The 18,257-nt window shown below is 51.2% G+C and overlaps 1 protein-coding gene across 7 annotated transcripts in view; it reads right to left on the bottom strand.

Moving 5' to 3' along the window:
* Positions 1-604: 604 nt before the first annotated feature.
* FAM234A (family with sequence similarity 234 member A) overlaps positions 605-18,257 on the bottom strand; it is a 31,872-nt gene continuing 14,219 nt past the window's right edge. For 3 of the 7 annotated variants that reach the window (XM_059036352.2, XM_067013716.1, XM_067013717.1), the window contains 12 exons: positions 12,439-12,470; positions 11,823-12,120; positions 5,172-5,291; positions 4,741-4,932; positions 3,830-3,960; positions 3,467-3,599; positions 3,190-3,319; positions 2,701-2,841; positions 2,374-2,449; positions 2,081-2,236; positions 1,698-1,800; positions 605-1,610 (listed from right to left, as the gene is read on the bottom strand). In XM_059036352.2, coding sequence (XP_058892335.1) covers positions 1,399-1,610; positions 1,698-1,800; positions 2,081-2,236; positions 2,374-2,449; positions 2,701-2,841; positions 3,190-3,319; positions 3,467-3,599; positions 3,830-3,960; positions 4,741-4,932; positions 5,172-5,291; positions 11,823-12,087 — 1,659 coding nt within the window. In that variant the 5' untranslated portion in view covers positions 12,088-12,120; positions 12,439-12,470 and the 3' untranslated portion in view covers positions 605-1,398. Of the gene's footprint in view, positions 1,611-1,697; positions 1,801-2,080; positions 2,237-2,284; positions 2,450-2,700; positions 2,842-3,189; positions 3,320-3,466; positions 3,600-3,829; positions 3,961-4,740; positions 4,933-5,171; positions 5,292-11,822; positions 12,121-12,438; positions 12,471-13,520; positions 13,615-18,257 lie in introns of those variants that run through there. The other 4 variants (XM_067013718.1, XM_067013719.1, XM_067013715.1 and 1 more) reach the window with 3 other exon arrangements.

The following is an 18,257-nucleotide window of genomic DNA, read 5'->3' on the forward strand; positions in this document are numbered from 1 at the left end:
GGTGTCTCCGGGGTGGCCCAGACCCCGAACTCCTGCACATCGTCCTGGAACCTGAAGGCTGGTCCCTGACCAGAGCCGGCTCCTCCATCCTCCGCTGTGGACCCAGACCTGGGCCCTTGGGCCCAGGTGGCTTCTCACAGGGACAGGGAATCCAACCCCTCAACCTCAGCCTTGTTGTTGCCTCCCAGGCCTTCACAAGGAGAAACAGACCTGGTTCTGGAAGCAGGCTTGTCACATGTAAGCGCCTTCAGAAAATTCCTGCAGGATTCTCCACAACAGCCCCCATCACTTTGGTAACCCAAACCTTCATCTCACTGAAGCCCCCTGCCTGGGCTCCTCCTGCCTGGGAGGCTATCAGAGCTCAGCCCTGGAGGACACAGGTGCTGGGGGACACCCTGCCTGTCCCAGGTAGGAGAATGCCCACAGGCTGGGTTCCTAGCCTGCTGTGGGTGAGCAGGGCGGGAACCACAGACCTGAGATGCACTTGGAGGCCGTGCTGGATGCTCCCAGTCTCTGATTGGGTGGTGTGGGTGCTGGCCTCACTTCCCCAGCAGCCTTTCCCACTGATCCAGCAGACAAACACAGGCACACATGGGGCTTTCCAGACAGTGCAAAACCAGTGTTTATTCTGATTTCTTCCCGAGGTACCCAGGGTCATCAGGCTGCTTGCTTTTGTCCGGGCATGGCTGAGTCCCACAGCACCAGGTGGGTCTGGGGTGACCAAGGCACAGAGGTGAGTCTTGCATCAGGTGACACTGACTGTGGGGGGGGTGTCCAAGCACCAGGAAGGAGGGGCTGCTGGCCACACCCAGGGGTGCAGGGATCCCTGAGGGACAAGGAGCTCCAGTGTGTACCCAGGGGTGCACGGTGACCCCAGGATGCATCCTGGGGCCAGGTCCTCGGGACACTCACAGCTCCAGGCAGCCCATCCGTCACATCCTCCCAGGCCCCATTCCTCATGGGCTCTCCAGGGTGAGTCACCACCAACCACACTGGGGTGTGGGCCTGCCTCAAGCCACCCCAGGGCCCACCACCCTCTGAGCTCCACGACTCCAGGGAGACAGTGCAGAGAAGGCAAGGCTCAGATGGAAAGAGGGAGGGGATTCTGCAGCTGAGGCTCTGGCCAGGCATGGAGGAGTGAGGGTGAGCTCCTGCCAGCACAGGCTCTGCCCAGGGAGACCCGGGTGGGGCTCGGAGTGGGGACCTGAGTGAGGACCTGCCATGCTGGCAGGAGAGGGGAGAGGCCCTGGCACATCCCTGGGGTGATGGGCCCAGTGGAGAGCGTCGCCAGGTCACCAGGTCAGGAGTCGGCGTGCAGACAGAGCCAGTGAAGGGCTGACTTCCCAGGATGTGAAACTTCAGCAGCCGGCTCTGCTTCGGGCTCTGGCCAAACCACGTCTAGGCCTCGTTCCGGTACCGCAGGCGAGAGAACCGGTCCCTGACGACCTGGTCGCTGTCGGGGCTGCCCTCAGCCAGGTGGACTACCTTGCTGCTCGCGATGAGGTCCCGCAACTTGTGTTTGGCCACAGAGACCAGGCCGGGTGGATCCGGGCTGGCCGGGCCCGTCAGGAGAATGTAGGCAGCATGGCGGCTCGGCTCAAGCAGAACCACTGTGGGGACATGGCCATCAGGTCCCGGGACCGGCCAGCACGGGCCTCCCATGGCTGGCGGCCTGGGCCCACGCTGGGTGCACTTACCCTGGAAGGTGACAATGGGGGTGGAGATGTTGGCCAGTTCCAGCAGGACTCCAGGCAGCGTGGGGTGGAACATGTACAGGCGGTGCCCGGCGGCTCCGGGCTCCTGCATGGAGTGCAGCGGGAGCATGAGGCTGACCTTCCCGGATGCTCCTGACCGTGACCACACCCAAAGCTGTGTCCGCCGGGGTCCCATAAAACACCCACCTCCTGTCCCCCTTCCCCTGACCCTTCTCAGTTGTCTTCCAGCTGCCGCCCCTCACACCCACTTCCTCCCAGAAAGCCTGGACCCCCTTGTCCTGCTCACCCCACATGGCTTCTATCTATCTGCACTCATCCAACCACCGGCTCCACCCCATGCCACAAACCAGGACCCAAGATGGTACCGTCTGGTTGGCACCAGCCAGCTCATGGAGGCCCCAGAAGAAGAAGGCGGAGCGGTGGTCTGCGGTGGGAAGGCTGGCGGACCGCGGGTCCCTGGGGAGGCCTGGGAGAGCCTGGCTCCACAGGACAGCCCCGGAGCTGAGGTCTAGGAGCAGGATCTGCAGAGGGAGGGGCAGCACAGGGTAGCATCCCAGAGGGTGGCTCACCGAAGCCTCTGGTCCCCGCTCAGCCTACGGCTCAGACCAGCTTCCCTCAGGTACGGGCAAAGGTGAGACCCAAGAGCAAGTGCAGCAACCTGTCTCTCAGAGCCGGTCCCGTTCTCAATGACCATGGCTGGGGTGTCGGGTTTGTAGTAGCCGAGGATGGGTTTTCTGGAAGGAGAGTGGAGAGGAGAGCTCACATGGGCCTCTGAAGGAGATACCTGGGATAGGCTGCGGCTGCACCTGCATGGGCTGGAGCTTTGACGCCAGGGAATCTCACTCCCCTCCCCAAGGGCAGGGTGGCACCAGGTGACAGGCAGTGGCCTCTGGCAGAACCATACGGGCCTTGTCTCCAGGGCTGCCAGGGGTGGGGGTAGGGGGACACGCTGGGGTACCCAGCTCCCTGGAGAAGGACCCCATACCTCAGGACCTGGGCTGCACCGAGGGTCCACCTGGGCACCAGCTCCTGCCCGTCCAGCAGCACGCAGGCCTCAGAACTCACGAGAAGCAGGTCCTCACCCGCCTTCCCTGGAACGTTCATCAGGTAGCGGACAGCTCCCGAGCTACATGGGCAGGAGGGATGGGATGGGGCCCCAGGTAGGGTTGGGGACAGGACCCTCCCCAGCGCTGCCTGCCGGGCTGTTTCCCTCAGGCTCCCAGGGCTCAGCCTCATCTTTCTTACTTCTTCAGTTTCAAACTAAAAGGAAGGCCCTCACTGGATGCAGGGACCAGCGAGCCCGGGGGGGGGGGCCCAATCTTCTCCCCCGTTTTTATTCATCTTCTGTTTGCCGGTTTACTGAGTCTGAGCCCAGGATGACCTCAGACACCTGACACAAGGTAAGGGGCCTGTGCCCACCCTACGGCTCCTCCTCGTGCCCAGGGCCCCGCACATAGGCCCCCACACCCCCGACCTGTGCTCCTGCAGCCTGTGGAAGGTGGCATTGAGCCTGCCCTCCCAGAGGGGGTCGCTCTTGAGCGAGCTGTCCCTCCCGGTGGCCTTCTCATACAGGCCCTTCACTGAGTGGCTGCAGAGGGAGGTGCCTGTGAACAAAGAAGAGCCTTGCGTCACCTGTCAGCGGGTTCGAGTCCCTGGAACAACAGCGGGAGCCACTAGCCCCACACCTGCTTCCTCCCAGGTGCCAGCAGGCCCACGAGGGAGGTCGCCCTGGGGCAGCGGATGCCACGTACCGCAGGGGATGAGGACGTAGTGGGCGCCTGCACTGGTGACATAGAGGATGGAGCCGCTGGTTCCGTCCACACCCAGGCTGCCCGGGGGGCCGATTTGCTGCCCGGTGCCGCCTGAATAGACGTAGCCATTGACCTGCAGTGCACGGAGGAGAAGGGGATCAGGCCCACCCACTGGGTCAAACCTATAGTGTCTGATGCCAGGAGACGTGGGGCCGCCCGCACAATCCTCAGAGCTGCGCCCATGGCACCAGTGGGAAGCACACTCTCTGCCACTCTTGGGGGGCCCAGAAGTGCCTGCTGGGTCTGCAGGCACCCGAGCTCAGGGGAGCGGGGGAGGCCACGTGGCTGGAACGAGGGCCGTACCTGGTTCTCCTCCTGGGTGAGGACCAGCAGGTCTGGGACCCCATCAGCATCAATGTCGGGCACCTGGAGCAGAGGGCTCAGGACGGACACGTTCCCCCCGAAGCTGCTGGGATGGCTCCACAGGGTCTCCCCTAAAACCAAGCACAGGGCCCATGTGCTGCCATGGAAACAGACACGCGTGTGTAGCTGCCTGGCACCCATAGGCACGTGTCAGCAGCATCACTTTGGGGCAGCACAGCCCCCTCCTTTCTTCTCATCCTGTTTCCAGTGTTTGGCTGACGCAGATACTCCCCCTCAGATGGTCAGGGCCTGGCCTCCCTGCCGGCCACTGGGGTCACGCATGCAGCCTCTGCCCCGTGCACAGGATGAGAATGAAAGTGCAGCCTTGTGGATGGACCCCGGGACTGCAGGTCTTGCCTGACCTGACAGCATCTGACCCAAGTACAATCTGCCCACCCCCGTTTTTAGTCGGATTCTTCTCTTCTTAAAATATTTCCACCTTGCTCTTTATTTTCCTCCCTACTCTTAAAACTACAGCTTACAAAGGAAGTGCTGCTACCCCCAAACCTAGCATCACGGCACAGAATTCCTTAGGGCTTTGGAAAAGGACCAGGGCCTGTTGCCTTAAGGCAGGGCTCAAGCTAGCCAGGCCCAGACATCCCATCCCTGGGGCCTGCCCCATGAGCAGGCGTCAGCAATGCCTCCACCTGCTCCAGGTGCCGTGCCGTAGCCACAGGCGGGACTTAGGAGGGGACAACAGTTAAGTGTGACTCCTCACGGGGCATCCCCCTCCCACCCGTGCCTTCCTATCTAGCCACGCCGCCCACAAGAGCCCGGGCTGACCCTCCTCAGAGCATCCTGGCATTGGACCCGTGTGCGGAGGCCTGGGGGACCCATGGGAAGCAGCCTACCTGTGACCGAGTCTACCGCAATGATAGGGCCAGGTCTGCCGAGGATGATGCAGGCAGAAGACTCCCCGCTGCCCCTCGGCTGGGGGACACCGCACTCCACGAGGGCCCTGTTCTGGGCCACGGGCCTCTCCCAGAGGACGGTGCCATTGGCCCCCGACACAGCAGCCACAAAGGTGCAGGGGGAGGAAAAGCCTGGAGGGAGAGACCCAGGTCTGCAGGGCTGAGTGTGCCAGCCTCGTACTGTGGCCCTGCCCTGGGGTCCGTCCCTGGATCCCTGGTGTTGACCCCATGGGGTCAGCAGCCCAGCAGGGAAGGGGAGTGACATGAAAGTTCCCAGAAGTTCCACCAACTGCTTCCCCCAAAACCGAGAGAGTGAGGGGATTCCTCCTCCTGCAGGGAGCTCCTCATTTTTTTGGTAAAAACAAAATTACCTTCATCAGCACAGGAGAGGCTGAAATTGCTTCTGCTGCCGTTGGTGTTTTTATAAAGAAAGAGAATATCCTGGATCCTGTCCTTGTTCACGTCTTCTGTGGCCAGAAAGTCATAGGCGACTGAAAAGGAAACCACTGGCTACTTTCCCAGGCCAGGCCTGATGCGCCCCACTCTGGGCGCCGTGGGGCTGAGTGCCAGGTGCAGCTGCCCGCAGAGCGACCACAGGGAAGCGCTGCTTCCTCATGGGCTGGCAGCCTCACACCCCTTCAGAGCAGCAGCAGTTCTTCATCACTTGGGTGTCAGTTGTTAAGGACACCTGGGCATCACGAATGGACGTTCCGCACACCTGCTCAGGGCCGAGTCCCTCCCTAATCAGTCTGGGGTCTGGAGTCCACAAGTCCACACTCACAGGGGCTACCCCTTCCTTCATTCAAGGACTCATGATAAACTACATGCTTTAAAATCAAACACCACGGGGCTTCCCTGGTGGCGCAGTGGTTGAGAGTCTGCCTGCCGATGCAGGGGAAGTGGGTTCGTGCCCTGGTCTGGGAAGATCCCACGTGCCGTGAAGCGGCTGGGCCTGTGAGCCACGGCCGCTGGGCCTGCGCGTCCGGAGCCTGTGCTCCGCAGCAGGAGAGGCCACACAGTGAGAGGCCCCTGTACTGGGGAAAAAAGAAAAAAAAAAAAAAAAAAAGGACACCATTGAGGGAGTGAAAAGACAGACCACAGAAAGGGAGAAAATATTTGCAAACCATACCTCTGATAAGGGATTAATATCCAGAATATACAAAGAACTCCTACAACCCAACAACAAAAACCACCCAATTCAAAAATGGGCAAAAGACTTGAATAGATGTTTCTCCTAAGAACATATAAAAATAATCCATAAACACATGAAAAGATGCTCAACATCACTAGTAATAAGGGAAATGCAGATCAGAACCATGAGGGGACCTCCCTGGTGGCGCAGTGGTTAAGAATCCGCCTGCCAATGCAGGGGACATGAGTTCGATCCCTGGTCCGGGAAGATCCCACATGCCTTGGAGCAACTAAACCTGTGTGCCACAGCTACTGAGCCTGCGTGCCCTACAGCCTGTGTGCCACAAGTACTGAGCCCACGTGATGCAACTACCGAAGCCCAAATGCTCTGGGGCCCGTGTGCTGCAACTACTGAGCCCATGTGCTGCAACTACTGAAGCCCACGCCCCTAGAACCGGTGCTCCACAACAAGAGAAGCCCACGCACTGCAATGAAAAGCAGCCACCACTCACAGCAACTAGAGAAAGCCAGTGCACGGCAATGAAAACCCAACGCAGCCAAAAATAAAAATAAAATGATGAAAGCAGAGACTCAGACAGTTACTTGTACATGAATGTTCAAACCAGCATTATTTACAACAGCCAAAAGATGAAAATAACCCGTGTCCATGGATAGAAGAATGGATAAACAAAATGTGATCCATCCATACAATGGAGTATTATTCACCCATAAAAAGAAATGAAGTTCTGCAACACGCTACAACATGGATGAACCTCGAGGACATTACGCTCAGTGAAATTAGCCAGTCACAAAAAGACAGACAATTCCAGTTATATGAGGTACTTAGAACAGGCATATTCTAGAGACTAAAGTGGAACAGAGGTTACCAGAGGCTGGACAGGAGGGCAGGATGGGAGTTGCTGTGTGTTGGGCACAGAATATCTGTTTGAGATGATAAAGGTTTTGAAAATAGTGATGATGGTCAATGCAGCATTGTGAATGTTTGAATGCCACTGATTTGTTCACTTTAAAATGGCGATTTTTGGGTGATGTGTATTTTACCATAATTAAAAATAAAACTGAATACCAGACACAAGACTTCCAGAATCATGGAGTGAAGAGCTTGGCAAATAAATCCTCTCCTCCAAAAATAACAGTAAAATGAGGCAAAGTTGTCAAAAGCACCCATTTCAGGACGTTGGAACCAGACGGAAGGCACACCTTGAATCGAGAAGCACTGATTTAAGAAACACTATTGAGCCGTGGGTTGGAACAGCAGGCGTCTGGGGCCTTTCACCTTGGGCTGCTCCCATGCTCACCCTCCATCAGCCAGGTACCACACTGGATGATATTAGAAAGCAGCAGCTTCCTGCCAGGGGTGCTGAAAACAGGAGTGATCTCCGGGGCAGACCAAGGGGAGGCCAACTTTGGAGCCAGCTCCAGGGTGAGATACACATAGGGAGACGGGCCAGAAAGTGAGACACCCTAGTTGGTTCTGATAAGACCCCACATATTCCGGGCAGTCTGAAGGCTTCACCCACCATCAGGAGAGACGAGAGAGGGCCCTTAGGGCCCTTGCTCTCTCCACATCTATGAGGACAAAGTCATCACCAGAAAAGAAAGCTGTGTTTTGGAATTCACTGAAGGCCCAGAGGTTAGAACCCCATGCTTCCACTGCAGGGGGCATGGGTTCGATCCCTGGTCAGCGAACTAAGATCCCACAAACTGTGTGGCATGGCCAAAAAAATAAAATAAAATGGGGCTAATAATCTAAAAAAAGAAAGAAGGAAAGAAAGAAAGGGAAGAAAGGGAGGGAGGGAAAGCTATGTTCAATATCCCTCACTAATACAGACACAAACTAGCAAACTGGACCCAGCAACCTGAAGAAGTGATTGTACAACATGATCTAGTGGGTTCTACCTAAGGAACGCAAGGTTGATTTAACATCTGAAAATCAAGGTGATATGCCAGGTTCACAGAATAAAGGACAAAAACCACACGGTTGTCACAGACAGAGAAAAAGCATTTGACAAAACCCAACATCTTTTCATGATAAAAACCCAAACAGATAAAGGGCATCTACAAAAAGCCTACAGCTATTAGCACACTTACTGCTGAAACATGTAATGTTTTATTCCCAAGATTGGGAGGAAGATACCTGCTCTCATCTCATCTGTTCGACACTGTACTGGAGATTTGAGCAATGAATCAGGCAAGAAAAAGAAATAAAAGGGAAGGAAGAAGTAAAACCGTCTCTCTCTCTCTCTCTCTTTTTTTTTTTATATATTTGCATGATTCTGTAGGTAGGAAATTCTAAATACACACATACACCCCACCCCTACTAGTCTAGTTAATGAGTTCAAGGCCACAATTTAAAAGGTCCGTATAATAACCAGCAGTGTTTCTATAAACTACCAAAGGGAACTTGAAAATTAAATTCACACAACAATTCCTATCACAAGAGCATCAAAGAGAACATTCAGTGGTGGGTGAGGGGTGGATTGGGAGTTTGGTGTTAGCAGACACAAACTATTACGTATAGGATGGATAAACAACAAGGTCCTACTGCATAGCACAGGGAACTATATTCAATATCCTAGGATAAACCATAATGGAAAGAATATGAAAAAGATTATATATATATGTACAACTGACTCATTTTGCTGTAAAGCAGAAATTAACACAACATTGTAAATCAACTATATTCAATAAAATTTAAAAATATGCTTAGATAAAAGTACTCATTAAAAAAAAGAGAACATTTTGGAATAAATTTAATAAAAGAAGTACAGGACTTTCCCACTGAACACTGTAAAACATTGTTCAGAGAAATTAAAGATCTAAACAAATGGAGACATATCCCCTATATGGGGACTGTAAGGTTGGATACTGTTACGATGCAACTCTACCCAAACTAATGTATAGATTCTACACAATTTCTGTTAAAACCCAAGAAGCCTTTTTTACAGAAATTGACAAGCTGCTCCTAAAATTTTATAAAAATGCCAAGGACCCAAAGAGCCAAAGCAATGTTGAGGAGAAATAAGGGAACAGAGTTGGAAGACTTCCATCTGTGGAGCTGTGGAAATCAAGACGATGTGGCACTGGTGTAAGGATGCAGAAGGACAGAACACAACTGACGGTTGAATGCGTTTCAGCAAAGGCACCAGGCCACTCAGTGGGGGAAGGACCACGTTCCCGACACTGTTGACATGCACACCTCCCACCCCCAGACTCACGGGAGCTCTGCAGCGTCAGTGCCGAGAGCAGAGAGGTGCCCCTGTGCCTCTGAGACGGTCCTGCTGGGCGGGAGGCATGTGTTACCGTTGCTAGAAATCCTGCCACTTGCTTCCACCAAACACTCTACACAAAAACGACCTCAAAATGGATCACAGGCCTAAACAGCAGAGCGAGAACTCTAAAGCTTCTCGAAGAAAAAACAGGAGAAAATCTTCATGACCTTAAATTAGGCAAAGAGTTCTTAGACACCAAAAGCACAATACATGCTTAAAAAATGATACGTTTGACTTCATCAAAATTTGAAACTTTTGTGCTTCAGCAGGCAGACACCCTACAGAAAATAAAAAAACAAGCCCCAGATGGGTCACAAATATTCATAAATCACATGTGATGAAAGACTTGTACCTGGAACATATAAAGAACTTAAAATTTTTTTGACATACAGTTGATTTACAATGTTGTGTTAAAAGAACTTTTATAACTCAATAATAAAACAATCATATTTTGGGCTTCCCTGGTGGCACAGTAGTTGAGAGTCCGCCTGCCGATGCAGAGGACATGGGTTCGTGCCCCAGTCTGGGAAGATCCCACATGCCGCGGAGCGGCTGGGCCCGTGAGCCATGGCCGCTGAGCCTGCGCATCCGGAGCCTGTGCTCCGCAATGGGAGAGGCCGCAACAGTGAGAGGCCCGCGCACCGCAAAAAAAAAAAAAAAAAAAAAAAAAAAAATCATATTTTTAAGTGAGTGGAAGATTTGAATAGACATTCACCAAAGATGATGTAAGAATGGCTAATAACACCCCACGTGAACATCATTAGTCACCAGGGAAATGCAAACTATAAATGCAATCAGGTACCACTTCACACCCACTAGGAAGGCTACACTAAAAAAGACAGAGATTTCCCTGGTGGTGCAGTGGTTAAGAATCCACCTGCCAATGCAGGGGACATGGGTTCAAGCCCTGGTCTGGGAGGATCCCATATGCCGCGGAGCAACTGGGCCCGTGCACCACAACTACTGAAACCTGCATGCCTGGAGCCCATGCTTTACAACAAGAGAAGCCACTGCAATGAGAAGCCTGCACACTATGGCGAGGAGTGGCCCTCGCTCACTGCAACTAGAGAAAGCCCTTGCGCAGCAACAAAGACCCAATGAAGCCAAAAACAAACAAACAAACAAATTAATTAATTTAAAAAAAAAAAGATAATGACAAGTGTTGGCTAGGATGTGGAGAAGCCAGAATCCTCTCCCACACAGCCAGTGGGGACATGAAACGGTACAGCTGCTGGGGAAGGCCTGGAAGTGACAGGAGTCAAACACAAACTTACCACGAGGTTCAAGAGTTCTGCTCCTGGCAACCTACCCAAGAGAAATAAGGCATATGTCCACACAAAGATTTGTACACAAATATTCACAGCAGTGTTACTCCTAACAGTCTGAAACTGAAAACGATGCAAATGTTCACCAACTGGTCAATGGATGAATACTCTGGTCTGTCCACACAAAGGAACATGCTACCACATGGATGAACTCACGTGAGTGAGAGAGGCCAAAGATGCATTTTACATGATTTCATTTACATGAAGCGTCCAGGAACAGCAAGTGTATAGAGGCGGGAAGCCCACTGGCAGCTCCGGGGCTGGAGGCAGGGCTGGGGCCTGCGGGAAAGGAATCGTGTAGAGATGATGGATGTGCTAAACACTGGATTGTGGTGACAGCTGCACAGGTGTTCAAGTCTTTTTTTTCTTTTTTTAACAAGTTTATCTTATTATTTTTAAAATAATATTCTTTAATTAATTAATTTTTGGCTGTGTTGGGTCTTAGTTGCAGCACATGGGCTCTCTAGTTGAGGTGCGCAAGCTCAGCAATTGTAGCTCGTGGGCTTAGTTGTCCCCGCGGCATGTGGGATCTTAGTTCCCTGACCAGGGATTGAACCTGCATTCCCTGCATTGTAAGGCAGATTCTTTACCATTGGACCACCAGGGAAGTCCCAGTGCTCAAGTCTTAAACTGACTAAGAATCATCGAATCGTATGCTCAAAGCAAGTGAATATTACGATAATAAATTATATCTCAATTAAGCTGCCAAAAATAAACACAAACGTATTACTTCACCCTCTCAAAATTAGGCACCAAATTCTGAACACAGTTGACCGTCGGTGGGGCTTAAACAAGAAATTCCCCTTATTCCACCAGAGAGGGCTTCAAGTCTGTGCAAAGAAACATTGCGAGGCTGTCAGCACCCACGCCTGCTGATGTGGGGACAACTCCCAACAGGCAGGGAAGTGCCCAGAGGAAAGCTGACTCAGCAGCTCCCATAAAGGCCAAGATTTTACGAGACAGAAATCAAGTGTGCTCGACTGCGGTGGGGCGGACTGGAAACTCGGCTGGAGCATGTCAGGGAGACCCAGCCACAAATCTGCTGCCTCATTTTCACATTTAGAACGGCCTCCGCTACATCTATTCTGCCAGTTGCTCTGTTTTACTAACGTTTTTTAATTCAGAAAAGTAACCAAATGGGCCACTTTCCTTTCCTGACCCCCCTCCCATCCTTCCTGAGGACGCTCCTGTTTCCCTGAGAGGCGGCCCCTGGCCCCCAGACTCCAGGGGACCCGGGGACACTCGGCGCCCCTGCCCCACAAGCCACCCGCACCTGCTGCCTTGTAATCGATCCTCCACACCCCCTGTGACGCTGGCCGGTCTGGACATGGGATGATGAAAGAAACCACGAACACCACGAAAAGGCAGATGAACAGCGAAAGAAAAAAGGCCACCATCCGGCACCGGGAGAGGCGGGACTGCGGGGGCGGCTTCACGCTGGTTTCCTTTCCCGCTGGGTTTCCCAGATGTTCCTGCACCTTCCTGTTCTCCTTCTTCAGGGGGTGGATCTCGGCTTCTAAGTCCTTGCTGTCCGTCATCGTGTGCACACCCTCAAGCTCACCTCTTGGCCACTGTGGTGGCGACACAGGAGAGGCGGTCAGGAGCCCCAGGGGCGGCTGTGACCGCGGCCCATCAGCCCAAGAAAGGGTGTCACAGACTCCACTGGAGAAGGCCTCTAACTCAGAAGGGCAGAGGGCGCACAGAGGCAGCACACAGGACAGGTTTCCCTCTACGCTCTGCAGCTCCTGCCTGCTGACCCGGGCAGGCCGGCTGGGCTTAGACTACGGCAGAGCACGCATTAAACATTAACTATTAACTGATGCACCTCTGACCGGCCTCCCGCCCCGAGTCGGGGTCAGCCCTCCAGGGAGGGGGCTGCACTTACTCACCGGGTGACCCAAGCGAGCTGCTGTGTCCTTCCCTGTGAAAGGAAAACAACAGCATTTACAAGACTGAGGGTTAAAGCAGTAAATGCACAAAAGCACTTATAACAGTATCTGACACACAGTGAGCACTCAAGCTAATTATTATTGGTAACAAGGTAAAGTCACGCGGGGGTGGGGTGGGATGGGGGACGACCTCCCTCCTTCCTGCCCCTCCTGCTGGCAGCATCGGGCCTGTCGGAGAGGAAACCTGGGGTGGCCACCTCGGAAAATAAGACGGAAAACACTTCTGAAGTTGAACCACAGACAGAGTGGGCCTGACAGCTGGAAACCTCCATCACCAAGCTTTGTGCTCTTCATTGTGTGAGAAAGAAACAAACTTCTGCCTGGTATAAGGCAAGATATTTGTTATTTTGGTCCTTTTTAAACAGCCAAACCAGTGTCCTAACTAACACAAATTATATTGAGAGGCTGCAAGGGATCAAAGGGTCTGAGTGGGTTATAAGCCTCGTCTACCAGAGAGGGAGGCTGTGCCAGTGGTTAAAACCAGGGCAGAGGGAAGGGCTCCCTCTGGGAAGGGGTGGGTTAGGGAGGCGGGAAGAGACAACAGAATGCTGGTTTTCTCTATAAACGTTTTACCTTCTGACTTTAACTGTTTTTCTCTATTATTTAATAAAAATAATTCATTTAAAAGCCCGTGTACACAGCCACTAGAGCAGCTTTAGCAATAAAATGTAAAATGGCAGGGGTGGGTGAGGAGTGGAAACCCTGGGAAACACAGTTGTGCACAGCGGCGAGGAGGAAACACAGCAGCCGCTGTGGAAACGGCTGACAGTTCCTCAGATGGTCAAACATGGAGCAACTGTCCGACCCAAGCAGCTCCACTCCTAGATGTCTTTCCAGGAGACCCGAGAACAGGGACTTACACAAACACCTGTACACAAATGCTCTGAGCTTCATTGTTCCAAATAACCCCACTATCCATCAACAGGTGATGGATAAACAGAATGGGGTCTGCCCACACTGTGGACTATTACACAGCCATGAAAAGGAGTGAAGTTCTGACACAGGCGATAGCATGGACGAACCTCAAAAACATGATGCTTGGTGAGATTATACAGACACAGAAGGTCACGTATTGTACGACTCCATTTATACGAAATGTCCAGAACAGGCAGATCCCTGGAGGCAGAAAGTAGATAAGTGGGTGCCAGGGGCTGGGGGGAGTGCTAATAGGTGAGCCTTCCTTCTGGGATGGTAACAATGGCTGCAAAACCCAATGTGTGTACTAAATGTCAGTAACGGTAAAGTTCACGTTGTGTGTATGTTACCACAATTTAAAAAGAAAACCAAACAAATCTCTGTGCCTCCCCCTAGTGCTGAGACATGAGTTTTAACATCCTGCAGTCAGAAAAGCTGAGCCTGTCAAGGTAATGAGCTGGACACAGGAAATCAAACAAGGACTCATGACCAGGGGCCTCCTCAAGCCCAAGCATCTTACCCGTGGGGCAGGAGGTGGGGGCCCATCTGGGAGGGATGGGAAAGAGCCGGCAGCAGAGCCTGGATCTACCTGGCGCATCCAGCCTCTGTGGTCCCAGCAAGGGGTGTGTGAAATATTTAACATGCATAGATTCTTTTAGCAAAGGAAAGAAAACTGAATGGGAGACCAGAATGCTAAAATTACTGATTTTAAAAGCTCTATCTATAAAGTTCTCTTTTGTAAGAGCTTTAGAACGTTGGGTCAGAAACTCAAGCTCTCTGAACCACGGCTGTGCAAGCACGAGGGCACCTGCTCAAAATGACAACCACTCACATCCCACCTACAACCCTGTTTCCCAGACCTCATTCTTGGCTGGCACACCTGGAGACCAGGTCTGCACAGGGAATCCGCTTTCACAAACGCAGGCGCATGTGGGGATTTAAAGCGTTGGTGAAATGCAACCAGGCAGTCTGTGAACACGGGTGGGGGGCGGGGTGAGCACAGAGGTCCCTCCCGAGCCATGATCCTCACCTTGGGCACATTCACCACCAGATCAAATCAGCCTGTCTGGGTGGGGCCGGGCAGGAGGCGACTCCCAGGTCCAGCCACGGGAAAAAGCGCTGGCCCAAGAGTCTGCCCTTTTGCTGGGGTCACCCCACTCTCACCATCACATGGCTAGATTCTTCCTGCCTCCTGCCCTGGCATGGAGACGCCACCTCCCCATTGCCAGCCTGGAGGAAAGCAAAGCAAAGGGAGGAAGAGCCTCTTCCCTCCATCCAGCTGCCTGTGGGTTCTTGTCCTTAGAGTTCTCGGCAAGCTTAGTAAAGTAAACTCCAATGCCGACTCCAAGCTAGTAAGTTAAATCACTCCTTTTCCTAATCAGTCTTTGACTCCCTAAGCTAAGAAACAAGGACAGTGCAAAACAGTTACTGATGTAGTTTGGTTTTTTTTTTTTTTTAAGTCAGCAATAAATTTATGTGATACAACGTGTGAAAGATATAAAAGCATAACTGCCCTTCCTCTTGTAGCCCCCAGGCTCAAAAGGAGAAGCGTGGTACTAGTTTCTGATGGCTCCCTCCAGAAATATTCTGTGCACTGAAAACCATAAAGTGTGTTTTAAAACGTGAGTAGAATAATCAAGTTATAAACCTGACCTCTGAAAATTAAAGGAAATAAGAGCCCAAACTATTCTCTAGTCCCTGCTAGAGAATAGTTTGGGTTCATAACTTAACAGGTTTCCTTGTTAAGTCAGACCAATGGTGCATCACAGACGGAACACAAGGAATGCTGTTGGTCCCCCAGTGAGGGTGGAGTGAACCCCCTCCCCATGCCGCCACCCATCTGGATGTAGAAGCAGAAAGGGAAACTCTCTCCAAACAGTCCATAGCAACACAGCTGGGGAGTCAGGTCAGCAACTACGGTCTGGCCAAGCCCGCATGCAGGGGAGGACAAAATAAGACCCATCACAGACCTGATGGAGGACGGACAGAGGCTTCAGGAGGCCAGCCCCCTCTGTAGGGGCCAAGGCAGCCCCGCGAAACCAGCACCCCGTGGGCTGACCTGGTTCAGGGTCATGTTGCGATAAACATCCCTGCAGGAACCACCTTTTTAACCAGCAGACGTTGGCTTCTAAAACTGTGAATAAGCCACTAAGACATCTGTTGAGGTCATAAACTGATCTGAGATCAAAAAGAATTTGTGAGAAACTCGTTTAAAATCGCCAATGAGGGGACTTCCCTGGTGGTGCAGCGGTTAAGAATCTGCCTGCCAATGCAGGGGACACAGATTTGAGCCCTGTTCTGGAAAGATCCCACATGCCACGGAGCAAGTAAACCCGTGTGTCACAACTACTGAGGCTGTGTTCCAGAGCCCACGAGCCGTAACTACTGAGCCCGTGTGCCACAACTACTGAAGCCCATGCACCTAGAGCCTGTGCTCCACAAGAGAAGCCACCGCAATGAGAAGCCTGCACACTGCAACAAAGAGTAGCCCCAGCTCACCGTAACTAGAGAAAGCCTGCGTGCAGCAACAAAGACCCAACGGAGCCATAAATAAATAAATAAATTTACAAAAATAATAAAATAAAATCGCCAATGGGATACCCACCTTAATCTTAGCTTAGTATTTTATTTGTAGCTTGAATCATTTAATTCTCATAAGCATATTAGTTTGAGAATGTTTTTCTAAGTTTTATACCCTATAAGAGAAGACCTAAAAAATTACTCATTATATAAAATGAAACATAGCCAACGTGCAAGATTCATTTTCACTTACCTAATAAATCACTTTCAACAAATATGTTAATATTTTCTTAAGAAATAATGATTTCCAGTCATTCAAAAACTAAAAATCAAATGTTCTGTGCCAGGAATTGTAAGTGTGCCTTTCTAAGATCATTTTTGTGTGTCATTACTTTTATTCTGGAAGTTTTAACTAATCAAAGTGGTGGTTCAAAATAAAATTTGGAAAATTTAGGAGCGTATTGATTCTGTTCCTGTAACAGAATTTCATGGGAGGACTTCCCTGGTGGTCCAGTGGGTAATACTCCGTGCTCCCAATGCAGGGGGCCTGGGTTTGATCCCTGGTCGGGGAAGTTCCGCACGCCATGAGGTGCAGCCAGAAAAATAAATAAATAAAATAAATAATAATGATGTCTCTTGGCCAGTTTGACTTTTAAAAATATATATATTTATCTATTTATTTATTTATTTGGCTGCACAGGCTCTTCGTTGAGGCATGCAGGATCTTTAGCTGTGGCATGCGGGAATCTTTTAATTGCGGCATGCAGGATCTAGTTCCCTGACCAAGGATTGAACCCACGTCCCCTGCATTGGGAGCACGGAGTCTTAACCAGTGGACCACCAAGGAAGTCCCCATTTTGACTTTTTAACACATGGCATCTTTACTAACTGAACTGGAAGGTCTGTCGTTGGCAGAACTCATGCAGTAACTTGTGATGATAAGTCATTTGACCCATGATAAACACTGCAAATAGCGTACATTACAGCCACTGTGGAAAACAGTGTTGGAGGTTCCTCAGAAGACTAAAATAGAATTACCATATGATCCAGCAATCCCACTCCTGGGTATATACCCAGAAAAAACTATAATTCAAAAAGATACAGGGGGGCCTCCCTGGTGGCGCAGTGGTTGAGAGTCCGCCTGCCGATACGAGGGACATGGGTTCGTGCCCCGGTCCGGGAAGATCCCACATGCCGCAGAGCAGCTGGGCCTGTGAGCCATGGCCGCTGAGCTTGCATGTCCGGAGCCTGTGCTCCGCAACAGGAGAGGCCACAACAGTGAGAGGCCCGTGTACCGCAAAAAAATAAAAATAAAAATAAAAATAAAAAAAGATACAGGGAATGGGGCTTCCCTGGTGGCACAGTGGTTAAGAATCCACCTGTCAATGCAAGGGACACAGGTTCGAGTCCTCATCCGGGAAGATCCCACATGCCGTGGAGCAACTAAGACCGTGTGCCACAACGACTGAATCTGCACTCTAGAGCCCGCAAGCCACAATTACTGAGCCCATAGGCCACAACTACTGAAACCCATGCGCCTAGAGCCCAGGCTCCGCAACGAGAAGCCACCGCAGTGAGAAGCCTGCGCACCGCAATGAACAGCAGCCCCCACTTGCCACAACTAGAGAAGGCCCACGTGCAGCAACAAAGACCCAATACAGCCAAAAATAAAATAAATAAAATCAATTTATTAAAAAAAAAAAGATACAGGGAATTCCCTGATGGTCCAGTGGTTAGGACTCAGCGCCTTCACTGCGGTGGCCTGGGTTCAATCCCTGGTTGGGGAACTAAGATCCTGCCAGCTGTGTGGTGAGGCCAAAAAAAAAAGATACATGCACCCCAATGTTCACAGCAATGCTATTTACAATAGCCAAGACATGGAAACAACCTAAATGTCCATTGACAGATGAATGGATAAAGAAAATGCAGTACATATATATAATGGAATACCACTCAGCCATAAAAAAGAATGAAATGATGCCATATGTAGCTACATGGATGGACCTAGAGATTATCATACTAAGTGAAGTAAGTCAGAAAGAGAAAGACAAATACCATATTACATGTGGAATCTAAAATATGATGCAAATGAACCTATCTATGAAACAGAATCACAGAGGAAGACTGGTGATTGTCAAGGGGGAGGGGGTTGGAGGAGGGATGGATTGGGAGTTTGGGGTCAGCACATGTAAGCTTTTATATATAGATTGGATAAACAACAAAGTCTCACTGTATAGCACACAGAACTATAGTCAATATCTTATAATAAACCATAAAGGAAAATAATATTTAAAAAGGCATACATATATATGTATAACTGAATC

The sequence above is a fragment of the Kogia breviceps genome, chromosome 14 (genome assembly GCF_026419965.1).
Source record: "Kogia breviceps isolate mKogBre1 chromosome 14, mKogBre1 haplotype 1, whole genome shotgun sequence".
Classification (NCBI taxonomy): Eukaryota; Metazoa; Chordata; class Mammalia; order Artiodactyla; family Physeteridae; genus Kogia; species Kogia breviceps.